We start from the raw sequence: 16,457 nt of genomic DNA, 5'->3' as shown, positions 1-16,457 counted from the left end.
GGGTGGAGTGGCTAGTTATCAGTCTACAAAGAACAGCAATTATAAGCAAAGTATGTTTAAAAAAAATCTGACATGAAAACTTAGACATGAGCAGACAAACAGTCTGTTAATCATCACTTTCCATCAGTCTTCATTGAGCATACTGGAGCTCTCCCTGTGTCACTGTCAGACTATCTAAATCTTAAACTCTCTACATCATGACCCAGAAATGTCAGCAAGGAACCAAGGATGTTCTTGAGAGGGGCCTGCATAGACAAGGCATTCCTGCCACAGAGTTCTGACCTGTCAAACAAGACAGACAGGAGGGCAGAACAGACAGCTCAGAAAGTGTGAAAGAGGATGTTTCCTTGTTGTTTTAAAATTCTCTACTTCCATTAGATATGCCAAATAGCAATCATCTGAGTACCACAACAGAGCAAGGTTTTAAAACTTGTCAAGATGGCTTTAACCTGAGGTAATTAGTCAAGTACCTTCTAATTTAGGTAGCTATTAATGTATAATTATTTCAATGTAATTGCCCATGTAGATGAACTCAAGGGCAATGACTGAATTTTAACAGAATCACATGACATCAGAATAATTGAAGCTTTTGTTCTATTACAGAAAAATGACTGCTGTAAACCAGTGTGTTGCCAGATTTTCCTATTATCATCAGTTAGACTTTCCACTGACAGAAATCCAGGAATTGTGACTCACACAGTGTTGTAATATATCAGCTATGTAATATGTCTATTAACAAACAAAATATGTTCAATAAAGTCCCAAGCAGCAGAAAAGCATCCATCTTAGCTGGGTGTATGTCTGTTTAATCCAGATATGATGGCTTGTTATTATACAATGCTCCATGTACATATTTACTCTGTGAGATCAATAGTAAGAAAAAGAAAATTAACTTGTGAGTACAGATGTCAAGTCTAGTTGAAAGATGAATGAAAAATGTCAAATCCATCAAAACAGAAATATAACCAGAATATGGCCTGAGTTCTTAATTAATGCTCCATCAGGGGGCTTGGAGGACAGTTCCCCACAAAGGAAAACAATCTAAAAGATTCACTTACGCTCACTGCCAGGGGACAAGAATGTCATCATCTTCTCCTTAGTAGGCAACACAGAGCACAGAGCTGTTCACTGTATTGTGTTCCATGGACATGTGGAGCATAAACATCCTCATTCAGATCTATGGTTTCTGCTGTGCTTATTTTGGCCAACAGGCGTAAACAACATTTCCTCCAAGTTTTTGATTAATGAATAAGGAAGAAAGCTATCACTCAGTCCTGCAAACAACTGCAGGGATGCAACTGTGGTCACAGATGGGTGTTCCAAGCATCCATCTGCACTTAGTCACCTGCAGGATCGAGACCTCCGTCTTTCAGACAAGGGTAATATTAATTGTCATTGGGACTGAGCACACCAGGTAAATGCATTAAGGTGATGTTTTTACACAGGCTTGAAATATCAACAAAACTAGTCCTCTGAAGTTGTGGGGGTGGGGGGAGCATTGGTTTCTCAATACCCTATTTCTTAGAGATCAGAAATGTTAGGAAGCAGAACAATGAGGAAACAGGAGCAAATTTCCTTCCCAAAGATACTACATACCACTACCATACTTGCTGTTTCTTGAATGACCAGAAACTGCCTCCTTTGGAAAGGTAGGGAACCGCTCTCCAGCCCCTACATGACAGACAGGTGGGAGTACCTTAGGTAAAGTAAGGGTGGCCTGCAAACAGTTTATCTCTTATTTGGCACCCACTGCTTATCAATACAAAGCAGAAAGTACCTGAAATTGCTTTTCTTTTCCTCAGCACTGATGGGAGTCTTACACCCAGGTATTGGTTTCAGGAACCACCTGTTATTTAGTCATCACACAGAGGTAAGAAGTCTGACAATGTTCAGTGTTTGTATTCTGTGCTAAGCACTGCAGGCTGGGTTTTCAACTCCAGTAAGCTTGCTGCAGTCCTCTGACAGGTATAGTTCCTTCCTCTGGCTGCAAATCTCCACAGAAGCTACACTTAAGTTTAAAGGAGCACAGTATCTTTTTTCAGTTCTGGCCCTGCCTCGAGATTTTGGATAAATCACGACTCTTTAGCAGAAAGGAACTGGCCCAAGTCACCTGTCATGTTCCTTCAAAAAACAACTCTATGCCTCACAGAAAAGTCATTGCACTTACTCTAGTTGAAAATGCTGCAGGGTACTGAAATACCCTCCGTATGCAATGGTTTATTTCAGATGGTAGCTGTTTGGCAACACGCAGACTCCAAACCTCTATCCTACAGTAGGATTGGTGCAAGCCCAACAGTACTGTGCCATGGGGTTAACTGTAGATTCAAGGAAGCTTGCATGGAAAGCAAGTAATTGTATGAAGAATCACCCAAGGTGCCCATCTTTAAGCTGGTGACATCAGTTTCTGAGGACATAAAAGATGCTAGCTAATTTTGTGGGGGGCGGAAGTCCAATATGTTCAATCACGAATGGCTTTGTCTTGTATTAAAAGACACATAAATCTTTTAAAAAAATACAAGAATAGGATTATAGTAGGATTACAATATGCAATAATCTGGGAAAGAAAACAATTTTTCTATAGCAGCCTGAGCAACAATACTGTGCAAAACTTTCACTCAGTGACATCTTAAATATATTGATGTTTATGTAGCAGCTGAACCCACAGGGTCGCAGGCTCAGACACAGAGAAGGGAAGATGTTTTCCAGTGACCTGTGGTGCACTCAATGTCCAAGACTCAATATGTGCAGATACCAATATACAGATAGGTTGTAAAATAATCCAGGCAGATGGCTTAGTTTGTCTTCAAAACCTTGTCCTGGTGTTAAATGTCAGGTATCAAGACCACAGAATCGGCTCCTTTCTTTGCAGCTGGCATCAGCATCAAGATGACTTCAAAATAATGTCATAAGGCAAAAGACTGAAGTTATCCCCCCACCAGGCACTGGTGCCTATCACTACTACACATCCTCGAGAGGAGTTTTCACAAGACGGGACAGGGCAACTCAGTGCTCTGAAGAAATGAAGTCTCTAGGTTCTCTTGCTTTCTTGGGCATTGTTTTCTTTATAGTCGGTGAGTTTGGTAGATTTTTGGTTTTCATAGATGTTGCTTTCCTCTGTTTTTGATGAGTGGTTCGGAGAGATTTCAGCCCCAGCATCTCACAGTACTTATTGCACTGGTGGAGGGCTCTGAACTGCTCAATGAAGGAAATCGAGCAGTTGCCTTTAAAACCTTTGTATCTGTAGCAACAAAGAAAAAAGAAAGCCAAATGGGATTTCAAGATTCATTTTCAGCACAGGGAGGCAGAGTATGACTGTTGACTCATAACCAGCTTGAAAACATTAAGCAAGTCTCTTCCACCCATGCTGTTTTGAGAAGCACTAACTCAGTCACAGAAAATCAAACTGAGCCACTAAGAGGTGAAAGAAACCAAGTAATAAGTAGTGACAGAGGAGGGAAAGGGGTTAAAGAAGCATAGTCTTGTGGTCTGTGTCCTGGCTACTATTTGTCATTTCATTTAGTTGGGACTATAATTACCTGCTGGCTAACTTTGTCTCAGTAATATATAAATGAAGTCCATTTACATCATTCTCTATAAACAGTTCTTTTGACTACCACGAAAGACAAGGTTGCCGCATGAGGCGGTGTCAGAACCAGCAGCTGTTTTCATCCAAACATGTCCATAACTTCAGCGTTACATTCCTCCCTCCCCCAGGCTTGACTACAAGATCTCAAGGAGCCAAGCCTCTCGGGGAAGAAGGATGTAAGGAGCGTTCCTGAGGAAGGCAGTCTCATCCAGCCTTCACAGTTCCCAAGCCACCACCGTATCTCCCACTGCTACCTTTCGCTTCTTCAGTGGGCTAGCAAAGCCAGGGAGTAGGCAGAGCATGCACATCTCTCTTCTCCTCACATTCCTTCTGGTGCCTGCTTCTGAAGCTGCATCAGCTTCTTTAAAAGCTGCACCTGCTTTTTAAAGGAGTAATTTTTGGCCAGATTACTGGGACGGAGAAGGGAGAAGAAAGGTCAGGGTGCTCTTCTCCTTACTGGGTAACCTTAAGCACACATTCTACCCTATTCTCTTGGTTCACTGGACATACAATGTCCTCAGAACTGAACTACAAGTTATCACTGCATGAAGAACAAACAAGATTTAGCACCGAAATTAACACAACATGCTCATGGCACAGCATTCCAGAGCACTTCTTTCCTCATGCAGATTGTATAGTGCTAAAGAAAACTGTTGCCCTGAGGTCAAACTCCTTCTGACAGATAAGCATCTTTATTGCAACACAGTTTGCCAAATCTTCTTCTACAAAGGAATGGTGCCAGTGCTGAAAATATACTGAAATACCGTGCCACAAAAGGACGATTTCTGCCTCCAGTGATACCTAATTGTCCTATTTTGCATCTCCAGTGTTTCTCTACAGAGAGGAAAGAGAAAGGCTGAAACCGCAGTCTGACTGCTTTTCTAGCATCAGTAATTCCATCCTAGGAGGAAAGAAATCTCTTGGGTGGATAATGAAAAGCTGAAAGTTTCTGTAGGATATCTAAAAGGTAATATTTATTGCTTATTCAGGCACATACCAAAATGGCAATGTATACTGGCAGTCCCCCTTACAGACAAAAAAAGTCTCCTATACATTTTGCTGCTGCTTTTAAACACTGTCACAATTGCCTACCCATGGAGGATGGACCCCAAACGATTTCAGACAAGCTATGGCAGCCACAATGATGAAGACTTTGCTGATAATTGTAAGGTGAACAGCATTATTTTCTAAGGAAGACCATTATTTTCTAAGGAATTAAATTATTGCTGGTGGTTAACTACAATAAGAAAAACTATTTTGGAGTTCAACTTTTTTCCTCATAAGTATTTAGGAGTCCTTTTTGTCTTCTCATAACACTTTATTTTCAGATTCTTCTTTGAAGTCAGAGTTTTTGAATGTTAAATATGCATTTCAATGAAATATAGCTCCAAATGCATTTTACTATTATTTGTCCTGTGAAGCTCTTCACGCCAGACCCTCTTACACCCTGTTACCCTCTAAATTAAACAGGTAGTAAGCCTGCCCTGCTCCAGAGAAACCACTCTGCTGGCTTGCTATAAACAGCCAGGTGAACTTCAAAGGGCAGGCAAAGAATTTTTTTTTTTCCCTCTTCTCTCCAAGTAAGTTCTGTGCTTGTTTACCCAAAGGAAGTTTAAGAGGGCTGCCATTGTTACTTCAGGACTACACCCTGGAGCTCAGCGAGACAGTGAACTGTTCTCTCACTCCTTTGGAGAAATGATAGACTTGAGGCTTTACTAGAGCCAACAGGTGTGTGCACAAGACACAGCAGCAGAACCTGAGTTCCACGGGCAAACGTGCCTGCGCTCAGCAAGAGAATCTCTTGATATCAAGCATTGATCCTGGCTCCAGAAACTAGCTAAAGCAGAGCAATGCACAGCCAGCAAAGAGCAGTAACTTAGACCAAAATATTTGTATTAATTTATCACGAATATGCAATTAACCATTGGGTCTTTCGGGTGAGTGCCAGCAGCTGCTGCTAGAGCACCTTCCACCACCCCGGTGTGTCAGCGCTGGGTGCCGCAGAGGTGTGTAACGAGGAGATAATGAGGCTCTGTGCAGACAGCCTTGGGGTAGCACCTGCCTACTCTGGTATCTGAAATTCTCCATTTCGGCTGCGAGAGTGATTGAGAGGCTTCATTTCTCCTGTGCTTTGTGTAGGTGTGTTCTGGCAGAAATATTAATGATAAGTTACCTCCAGGGCTATCAATTAGGCGAGAAGTTTCACTGCTCTGAATGATGACTGTTTTAATCTGTGGCTGCAAAATGACAGCATGCTCTTGCTCTTTTTTTTTTTTTTTTTCCCCTAGGTAGCCATTTTGTGGCAACTAAAGAAAATTTCTTCACGTGTTTTTCTCCTGCTATAAAATTCTGATAAAACTCATTTATTTGTGAAAATAATCTTGGAATGAAAAAGTTGAGCTAAAAAAAAAAATACACTTTTCTCATGAAGTAAATAAAAGTCTGTCTAAATGGCTATCCTATCTGTATTTGGTATTTGTCACTTCCTGTATGTCTTTGAAGGAACATCTAAACATCAGTAGCATTTGCTCAGATGATACTATGACTAAGAGACACTTTAAATGAACAATTGAATGCCCTGCTAACTAACTTTAGCTTTGGAACTCAACATATGCCAGGAATATTTGCAGTAAAAGTAAGAGCATAAATATCTTGAGAAAAGAGACAGAACATTTATATTAAAAACATGTGATTATTTTTATTTTACTAGCTTTGCTCCTAAACCAAGCCATCATCATTTCCCTTCCCTTAAAATAACACATTTGCATTTGATCTTGTGGCTACAGATGTGGCCTAGGTAACACTCCACTTTGGAAGTCAAGAGGCATGGGTGAGCCTAGTCTGGCTCTGCAGTGTGCAGACAGCCCCAGGTCTTAGAGCAGGCCATAGGAAAACTAACCTATAGATGTGAGACCAAAGTTTTGCATCACAGTTCTCCAGCTGTTTGCTGTTTGTTAGTCACTGCTTCCAGACAGCCTCCCTTGTGTGCTTCCAGACTGCATCATTTGTTCTGGACAGACCTAATGACCATAGCTCTGCTGTAGTCTGGCAGGACTTGCGAGCTTAACTCAAACCATTCTGTGCTGCCATAGCTTGTGGTATGTGTAATTGAGGGAAGGCCTCCATTAATGAATGGCTTCTAAATTGTACAATCTGTATCGCTCTCATATGTTTTGTGTTCAGTAACACCAAACTATTGATCATTCCAAGCCCTGAAAAATATGAATCTGTTATTTTGCTCAGCATGAGCTATTAATTCACTGACTAGATGATTGATAAATAAAGCCCGGACAGAATTCCACCTCCCAAACTTGGCAGTCACATATTGGCCTGAACCAAATCTTCCTTAAATCTGAAGGTGGGATGTTGCATTTGTCCCCAGGCTTAAAATCCCCAATCCCTCTTGTTGCCTTGTTGGGTAAAACTAGATTTATCAATTCCCCGAAACCAGACAGACTTTCAGATCCACATTTGGCAAACAGCACCCCTGTTAATCATCACGACCGTAGGTCACTGTGTTCCTGATTCCTTCATCTTTGTGTTTACCATTCTTGGATAAATACCTGAGCATTTGTGCACAGCTTCTAACCTGGCTCACTGCTTGCACTTAGAAGCCAGTCACTGCGTTGTATTATTTTGGTTTACGTTCGCCAAAGAATCTACTGAGTAGCTTATTTAAAGGACTGATTTCCTGACTCTGGTGCGCCCCAGTGGCTACGCTCAAAATACTTTCCAGGCTTTTCCGTTTCTAGTTAGGCTTCGCCCTCTACTGACAGAAACTGTATTGCAGCTAATTCAGCACATGGAATAAGTGACCCTTTGCCTTGGGTCCGTCTGGTTTCCAGTTCACTGGTAAAACAGACATAGAAAGGGTAAAAGATCAGAATTACTTTGAAGAGTGTTAATTGTTGAAAACATCGGTCTCTCCACAGCCTCTACAGAAAGGAGGGCAAAGATGAAGACAAATGATACATAAATGCTTATCCAGAAATTTTTGTTCAGACTTGGAATACGAGTCTGGACCCCCCAAAAAATCATTAACGGCAGTGAGCAATGCTGAATATCCATACAAAATTTTAATATATGCTGTTCATTCTGCTGAGTTTACATAAACTCGGGGGGATAAACGCCATGAATAATTCAAGACAGTTGCTATATTGTTTTTTTGCAAATTCATTGATAACAATTTATACTACGACATTAGATTATTTGAAAGCTTGACCATACTTTAAGCATGGCAGGGGTGGGGGAGATGGATTTTATTTTTTCCCCCCTGATCACAAGTTTGAACTTAGAGTGAAATTAGAATTGCATTTAATTTACATTCCAACCACAAACAACATGAATGTCCATCCATTCATCAAGGAATCATTTCCCAAGGATATTTTTGGTTTGCCTTGATGTGATTGGCCCAGGCTTAGAAGAATTGGAGGCAGAGAACCTGTCTGTGGTCAGTGAGGTCACTACCTCTGCAAGGAGTGGTTGAGGAAACTCTAAGAATTCCTATAGGAAATCACACAAAAAAATCTGCTTTGTATCTTCTCTAATGATACAGTTAAAATCATAACAGCATCATACTACATTTTTCAGTTAAGTAGGACTATGTACGTTCTGCCCAACATGTGAGATAGACAACCTCCCATCAGCATGGCTGCACGCTACCAAAGGCAGCAATAGCCAGTAGTACAGATGAATTCTGTGTACTTGTTTGTTTTCCCCATCCAGGCTCGTGGAATTAAAAATCAAACTGCAGATACTAATGCAGAGGTGTCCTTTCTAAGAAAGGAGCATGAAAAAAAAATACAAGATGAGGAAAAATCTGTTCTCTTGTAGCAATATCATTAGTTAAATGACAAACAAAATAATACTCAACATTTTTAAGAGGTTGTTCACAAAGGAAAACGATATTCCCTTATATATGACTGAGGTGATGCTTACTACAGCTTGCATTGTATATTCATTTTCTAACTTCACCTTCCCCTTCCCTAGTCCAACATGTAATTCTACAGGAGTAATTTCCTATAGTGAGCTGGTCAACAACACCCATTAAAGCATTTCTATAAATCTTCTGATTCCAGAGAATAGTGTTGCCTAAATAAAATTTTTATGACTTCTTTGTTTTATAACAGGATGATGTAACTTCATTCCAACTGATTTAACTTTGGATTCAGACCTAAAAGAGTAAATCAATGTAAATTTTGAATGGATGCCAGCCTGCAAATGTTAAGGATCTTCCCAGAAAATTCTGGGGTCAAATTTTTAATAATTTAAAAGATATTGTGGGGGTTTTTTTCCTGTACCACAGGTATATAGCCAAGCTCTAGTATAAGGACTGAATACATATGACCAGATCTGCTTTTTCCTGTCAGTTTCTCAAAGGAGAATATGAATTTAAAGCATTGGTCACAGGTATTTGCTCCTATCCCCTTCCCCTTTACAGCAGCCAGTTGATTTGAATGACTGCCTGCACTGCCTATTCCTATTAATGGCTCTTTCGGCCTGTGGCATAACTAGAAGCTTTAATTAACAGAAACTTAAGAGAAGTGGAAGAAAGTTATAACGTTAAAGGCCTATATTTTTACACACATGCTTAAGTCTCCCCAAAAGACCTGAAACCATTGCAAAACTACTAGGAAAGAGGCTTCTTTAAATATTATGAACAGATCTTATGTTATAGGTCAGAATTACTGCTTTTGAGAAAGAAGGGAAAGAGTTACCATCAAATCCCTTATCTAATAAAAAAGGAAATGTGTTAAGTGGCCTACACAAAGCTGAATGGACATTTTCCCTCCACCCATGCAGCTGACAAGAACATGGACTCAAGAAAAGCTTATGGTCACTGCCTACTATAGGAAGAAAAACTAACTCACAGAGTTCTAAACTGAAAAAATAGTCTTTATAAAAGCTTATGCCATAAATACATATTCCAAAGCTTAGGCACTCTTCCTGGCTTCAGGGAGGATTTCAGCTGTGTTCTCTCACGCAGTCCCTGCGCCACCCCTTTAAATTCCTTCTCAAAAGGGCAATACAAACTTTGGCCCCTTTGAGAGCACCTCCCTTCCTAGTTCCCACAGGGCTGTGGTAGATAGCCTCTCTTCTTCCAGTGGGAGAGTAGGAGGGGAGAAGGGTCACCTCGGCTACCGGCAGCTGGAGGAGCAGCAGGGCTGGATAAGCACTTGTATTTGCATTTGCTGGGGTAGGTGCTAGCTAGGGCAAGCCCAGCTGGAGCTCTAGCTCCAACAGCATGCTGGGTGTGAGAGATTTCCTCCATGGTCAGAAGCTCTGGGCACCAACAACACTGGGTCTGTCACTGCACCCCAGGCTGGAGCCACTGCTGGCCCTGCATTTTCAGCCCTACCTTCCTCCAGCTGAGGTAGCACCAAGTAAAGTGCCTCACTTGTAAGTCACCAGAGACCTCTCAAGCAAAGCCCAATCCACAGTGTAGCCCCATCCTTTTAGAACAAAATAAATGTGTTTCCCTTATAGGCGGATTCCCATAAGTATGAACAAAAAGAAGTTAAAAGAGTCAGACGAGGACTGTTTTTTCCCAAAGTTAAAGCAAGAGTACATTTCTAGTGCACCCTCCCCCCAACATATTTACACTGTGAAGAGACTGATGTGTAAAGCAAAACCATGCTGTTGAGAAATAAATTTTCACTCACCCTTTGGCCAGTGTTGCTATGCCAACATCTGTTAACTTCATTCCTACACCTACAAGGCACGAAGGAAACAGCTTATGTTACACTAGAATTTCTAGGAATATCTTAAAATTCAAAAGCACCGTATATAGAGGCATTAAATATTATTTATTGATTCATATTTTTAATTTCAATTGTCACAGTTTTTTCAAAACATTTTAAAGTACCCCGATTAAAAACAGGATGTTTGTGCTTTGTATCACTAGCAATTTCTAGAAATCAGTCTCGTACCAGTAGTTTACAGACAGCAAGGTGACAAATAGAGCATAATTTGTGTCCTGTGTGAGACAGTCAGTGGGGGAGAAGGAGGTGTTATGCTCTGATGAGTGCATTTTAAGAAACATACAAAATCTTCACTTATGTGCCTGCCCTGAGATGTGTATATTTATTTACGGGTTTTGTGGTTTTGATGATTTGCAAACTTGGACTACAATGTTTATCAGTAGGAACTGCATATTTGCTTTGCTAATCAAATAGCAATAGGTCAGTCAACCTTATTTTTACTTTTTGGGTAAGATCAAAAATCTCTTTCTCATTCAGTATTTCCAAAAACTTGGGGGTTTTAACCTGTTCCTTTGTTGACCTGCTTATAGGCAAAATCCAGTCCTGCCATGTGCAATTTTTTCTATACAGGAAAAAATCACCATTTTGTCAAGACCATTTTCCTTGGAGAATACCCCCCAGAAGTCTCAACTGTTATGCCTGAAAAATGCAGCTTAGATACTCATATGAGAAGATGATCAGAGAGGAAGGGTGTTTCTCTTCAACAGCAGCAGGTATATTGTCCTTTGTGGCAGCAATCATTATAGAGGCTCAGATATGATTTCTGCTGTTGTGCTTCCCTCAGGCTAGGATCTTGTTCATTTTTCCCCCTTTAAATTACTTTATGGGTCTTGTTTAGATGACTTGATAGTTTTCCTTTCTCCTCTTGTTAAAGAATATGGGATATTTTCTAAGATTCCACATTTTTTTGGTTTTCTTCAACACGGGTCTGTCTTTCTCTGCTTCAAATACATCTTTGCATACTGTGTTGGGTACAGGACCAGCAGCTCAGCAGTTACAAGGAGTCACACCCATAGGAGCCTAAGGGCAGCATTTAGTAAATGTGAGGAGGGAGTTTCTTCACCATTATTCTTTTTCTGAAGGAACACATTTCTTCAGACCTAGCCAGGACCTGAATGTGGAGCATTCCACTGTTGAGAGATTGTTTGTATTTCAATATGAGAAAACATGAAGGACTAGGATGTTATTAAAAACTGAAGTCTTTAATTCACAAGACATTTCATTAACCTCTGGGAGGTGAGACCATAAGCCAGACTCGACTCATATTGAGTGTCCTGATTTACTAAGGAGATATGTGGAAAAACAACTCTCCTGTTAAGAGTGTAAGATTTGTTTTTCCTTTTCCAAACTGTCTTCTACAAGGACATAAGTGAGGTGAAAATTCCCTTTCTCTGCTGATTAGATAAACATCATAATACTGCATAGGTTAATCCTGCACGTTAGCCCCTGCTGCCACAGTAGGCAATTAATTAATGTCTTTCTGTTCCCTAAGATGACACACACACAAATAAATACAGTGTACTTAAAAGAGGCTAGAAAATAAAATACCCTAACTCTCTCTTCTATCTTTTATTCTGATCTGCATGAGATGCTGTGTAAAACAGGCACAGGGCCACGGTACTGTCCACATCTGGAGAAGACTTCGCCTGTTACAAGGTTATGGAAGGAGCACATTCAGCATTGCCAACAGGACACAGAGAGCCAAGAATAACATTGCTCAGAAATAAGTCTCTGGAAGTTCTGCAGTTACAGGGATTGATTGTGAGCGGTCACCAGGCTGTATCACAGGAAAGCCATTTTATTGCCCCCATTCAGAAAACTCACCTTGCAGGTCAGTGACAAGCAAGCTCCCACTGGTCTTCTCATACACCCAGTGCTGGAAGGTGCAACACTTCTGGCCAGCCTCTGAGTCTCTTCTCAGGAAATTTACTTCTTTGCCATCCTTGACAGAGTATTTCACAAATTCCCCAACCAGCTCCTCCTCCACTGTTGCATAGGGGATGTTATTAGCAGGGCGATGAACAAGAAAAATAGGAATGATCCTGAAATCAAGGGATAAAAACCAATAAAATCCAGAGAGTTCTGTCAGTGAAGGAGTAAGAAACCCTCAAAGTGGCCAGTGTTCTCAGAGAGTGAATGAACAGTTACCAGGTCTAAACCAAGCCAGGAGACATCTGGATAAGATTGGGACCTTCTAGGCAGCTCAAGAACTTAATCACATTATCCTCTATGTTCTTCGTATTATTTACTCAGATGTAAACTTTTTCAAAGCATCCTTTCTTACGTTGTCCAACTACATCCCAGAACCTAAACTCTGCACAGTAGAGTGCTTGCTTATTTCGGAGTGTCACTGCTCTGGCTGCTCAGGCAAAGTGATACGTGATCCAGTCTCTGTGAGCTGCTAAGAACCTGCCAATTTGATCCACTTCAGAAAGAGCTTTGCCCAAGACCAGCATAGGTGGAGAATTTCTCAGACTAGACTTCTAAAACCGGACACATCCAAAATTAGCAAACACTTTTGATAATGAAAATACAAAGCGACTACTTTACCAAAAAGTAAGAGGAAACAAGAATGTCTCTGGAAAGATCATCAGATTCTCAAGACAAGTTGGCTCAAGTGAAAAATCTAGAATCTGAAGATTCTTGGACTTTGGCAAAGTTTGGATCCAGGTCAGAAAACTTCAGCTAGTTCTGTATGAAGTTTTCAGGAAATTGCAAAGTTGAAACATTTTGTCTCATTTTATTTATTTAGAAATTGAGCTAGTTTAGCCAGAAAGACTTACAAAGTTTTGAAGGAATCCAGATTAGGTCCATTTATGTCTAAAGATTCATCAACACTCATGTCCAATTGGATAAAATTTCACTTGGAGTTTCATGGTCTTCCCAGAGAGAACGTGAAGTGATAATGACAACAGACTGGAGGGAAGTGTCTGTTGCAGTAGCAAGACGAACTTCTTGGTCACCAAAGTTCCTGCTGTCTGGAAAGCAGTGTTCTACCTCCCAGATAGTCTTCTTCTGTTTGTACTTACATTGGAAAAACTCTACATACTTGTTAGGCAGCAGTATGATACTAGGATATAAGTCTCCAAAATTAAAACCTTAGAGTAAGCAAAAAAGTGCCAACAGTGTATATTAGAGTAGAATTTAATACTGCTCTGGTCATTTTGGAAAGCCATTCAGCTGGAGCTGGTAACAGAACATAACCATATTTTATCAGCTGGCTCACAAGAGCTCCTAGCAGTATACCATAACAAATGGGAGAAAGGACTGTCACCACAAAACAGGCTTCTAGTTACTTGTTTTCTTACAAACAGTCATCTCTTAGAGCAACACTGACAAAGGGCTTGCTTCTAGACATACTTGTCCTGGATTCTGGAAACGGCAGAACTGTGAATGTACATACGTGCTCTATATACACTGAAAGGAGGTCTAGAAGAATTAGTCATGGGACAGAGAACCACATATAACCAGAGCGCTTCTGTATAAGTCTTCCAGTCCTAGTCCACAATCAAGTTTCTCTGACGCCATTAATTTATTTGTTGTTGTGATATTTTACCCTTATTGTTATAGCACATGCAGTTAAACTTGTACAGATGGCCTTTAAACCACTCGTTATTCTCTTTCTAAAGAACAATCACTGCAATTCTAGACACTTGTCTAGTTCTAATCTACTCACTCAAGGTATGATAACAGCTTAACTCTACTAGTATCATTCAAGTGAACAGCTTTTGTTAGTATATGAGGCTCCATATAGTTTCATATCACTGCACACTGAAAGGAAAATAAATGTGTCACTGGCTAATAGAAATGTTAGTACTACTCCATTGTGGCAGCATCATAGGTAACCTCAAGACCACAGAATCCCTCTCTCTCTCCCCCTCCTGCCCTTTTATAAATGTCTAGCTGCCAGGCCACTGGCTATTATAGGGCAGGGCTTTCTCTATCGTTTCCTCAGCTTTCTTTTGCAGTCAAATGTGCACAGATAGGCTAAGGTTGTAGCTTTAAAGCTAACTCTGGAGAACACAGATGACTTTTCTCTTGCTCTATTTACCTTATAAAATGTTGCAAGGAATGTACCCTTTTTAATACAAGTTTGGTCTGACAAGGGCTGGCTAGAAGAAAGGAATCTAGCCTTAAAATTTTGAAATTAAAAAGCAAACCAAAAGCACATGCACGCCATCTCTAGAATAAAGCACCAGATCTGAACTTTCCATGTGCCTGTTATTTGCACCAGACTTCAGTTTTCAGAGGGTACATGCTCTCTCTCGTATCAAAACTAGAGGTTATATCCTGTGCCCAGAGAAATCTCTCAAACACAAATTTTACCAAGAGCAATATATTTCCAGAGAAGAAGCTGACTTGCACAAATATTTTCCCTAAAAGATTTCACTGTCATCTCCATCACAATTTCTAATCCTGAAGAGATGGCTTTAAGGAATCATTCCACAGGCTGTGTTTTAAGCAGGTTTTTTTTCAGGGAATTAGTGCAGCTGAGCAGATCTTGTGTCATCTAAATGGAGATGGAGATTTAACCTGCTGTCAAGCATGCAGGTCTTACCCTTGAAGGAAGGAAGATGGAATTTCAAGCATCCATTGCAAATTCAACTCTACACAGTAGCCTGACACTGGAACAGCAAATCCTTTGAAAAAGATCTATTACCAAATCCTCAAGGTGCCACCTCCCAGCCCCAGAGGCAGAGGTGAATCTTTGCTGAGCTATTGGTCTGATGTACACTAACTTGGGAAATTGAAAACTTTGAAATTAAATAGATCAGTCTTTGGGAAAAACTACAATCAGAGTTGAGCTTTCTGGCTTAAGACTCTATACATAGAAAGCCTGACTGAAGAGTGATTTCATGCCAGCTTCAGAATGATCATGATTTCTCAGAAGATTTAATTTTTAATGGAAAGTTGGAAGGCCAGACTTATCCCCTACTGCTGTAACTAGATGATACTAGTAGTATCACCTGCTGGTGTTACTTCACTAACACGGATAATTTCCTCTAAATTTGTATAAAAATCATGCCTTTTGCCTGCTATTTACTGTCTTTACTCATTGTCCTTTTCTAATGGGAACAGAATCTTTCTCACCACCTTGATACTCAGTATTATTTAGGTAATGACTCCAGCTGTAACACTGTTCTCAGATTTCCTCTTTCTTCTTTAGTAATTACTCCAAGCAGTCAGTGGGGAGCTGTGGCACATGACAATATATATACACATACATGTATATGTATATAAATATATTTATATGTATATATACTCACTCTGGTACTTCCCCAAAGTCTTCCAAGGTTTCAGCTTCAGCTGCATATATCTTCGCATACTCTCTTGCAGTATTTTGGACGTAGCATTCCTATATTACAACAGATATGCCTATGGAATATTACTCAAAACATTTACCAGATCATCTGTTTGAATATTTGCAAGACAGTTTTTCCCTACGGTTCTTGCTTACAAAGGACAGGGGAAGCTTACCTGCAGTGCTAGTTTGTAGTTCTTTTGAACTAGATCGTCCTTACTCTTGGTCCCGTATGTGATAGCATTGTGCACTTTGAGAACACAGGCGTGGCCAGGACCGAACACCGGCACGAGGCCTTGCATCACTTTACTTCGGAAGGCTTTCCGGTGCATGCCTTCACCAAAGTGAAACTCTTCTGTAGCTATTATTCCATGCAGGTTCCCACCAAAATAGCTGTCACTGATGAAATCTTCTCTGAACATGAGCTGCATGAATTCAATTTCTTCCACACCTGAAATACAATGCCACTTTGTTCTGCACAACATCCTGCAGTCACAGGGAAAGGGATGGACATGGGAGCACAAATGCATCTCTCTATAGAATATTAAAGAAAATGGAAACAGAACACATGGCCTAACTTGTCTTAATATGGGTTTGGGACCCTGCTCCTCTAAATCTAACTTGTTGCCTCTACCATCTAAAGCCAGCACAGAGAAAGATGGCAGTTCAGGTTTACAAGAAAACAGAGCGTAGCAAACAAAAAATAAAGATCACAAAAGCTGTTTTTAAAACTATTAGAGGAGTTGTAAACTGGAGCTTCAAATGAATGTGAAGTAAGTCAAGCTGACTGAGAACTAGAGGCATTGAG

The 16,457-nt window shown here is 40.4% G+C and overlaps 1 protein-coding gene across 1 annotated transcript in view; it reads right to left on the bottom strand.

The window, feature by feature from the left end:
• Positions 1-2,867: 2,867 nt before the first annotated feature.
• Positions 2,868-16,457, bottom strand: part of ALPK2 (alpha kinase 2) — a 41,284-nt gene continuing 27,694 nt past the window's right edge. Inside the window, exons 7-11 of the mRNA XM_033009228.2 lie at positions 15,826-16,100; positions 15,615-15,703; positions 12,172-12,389; positions 10,249-10,297; positions 2,868-3,238 (exon numbers count right to left, since the gene is read on the bottom strand). Of these exons, the coding sequence (XP_032865119.2) occupies positions 3,004-3,238; positions 10,249-10,297; positions 12,172-12,389; positions 15,615-15,703; positions 15,826-16,100 (866 nt within the window). The 3' untranslated portion in view covers positions 2,868-3,003. The remainder of the gene's footprint in view (positions 3,239-10,248; positions 10,298-12,171; positions 12,390-15,614; positions 15,704-15,825; positions 16,101-16,457) is intronic.

This window comes from Tyto alba, unplaced genomic scaffold (genome assembly GCF_018691265.1).
Source record: "Tyto alba isolate M040663 unplaced genomic scaffold, T.alba_DEE_v4.0 Super-Scaffold_42, whole genome shotgun sequence".
NCBI lineage: Eukaryota > Metazoa > Chordata > Aves > Strigiformes > Tytonidae > Tyto > Tyto alba.
This window is presented reverse-complemented; position numbering and strand designations above follow the sequence as displayed.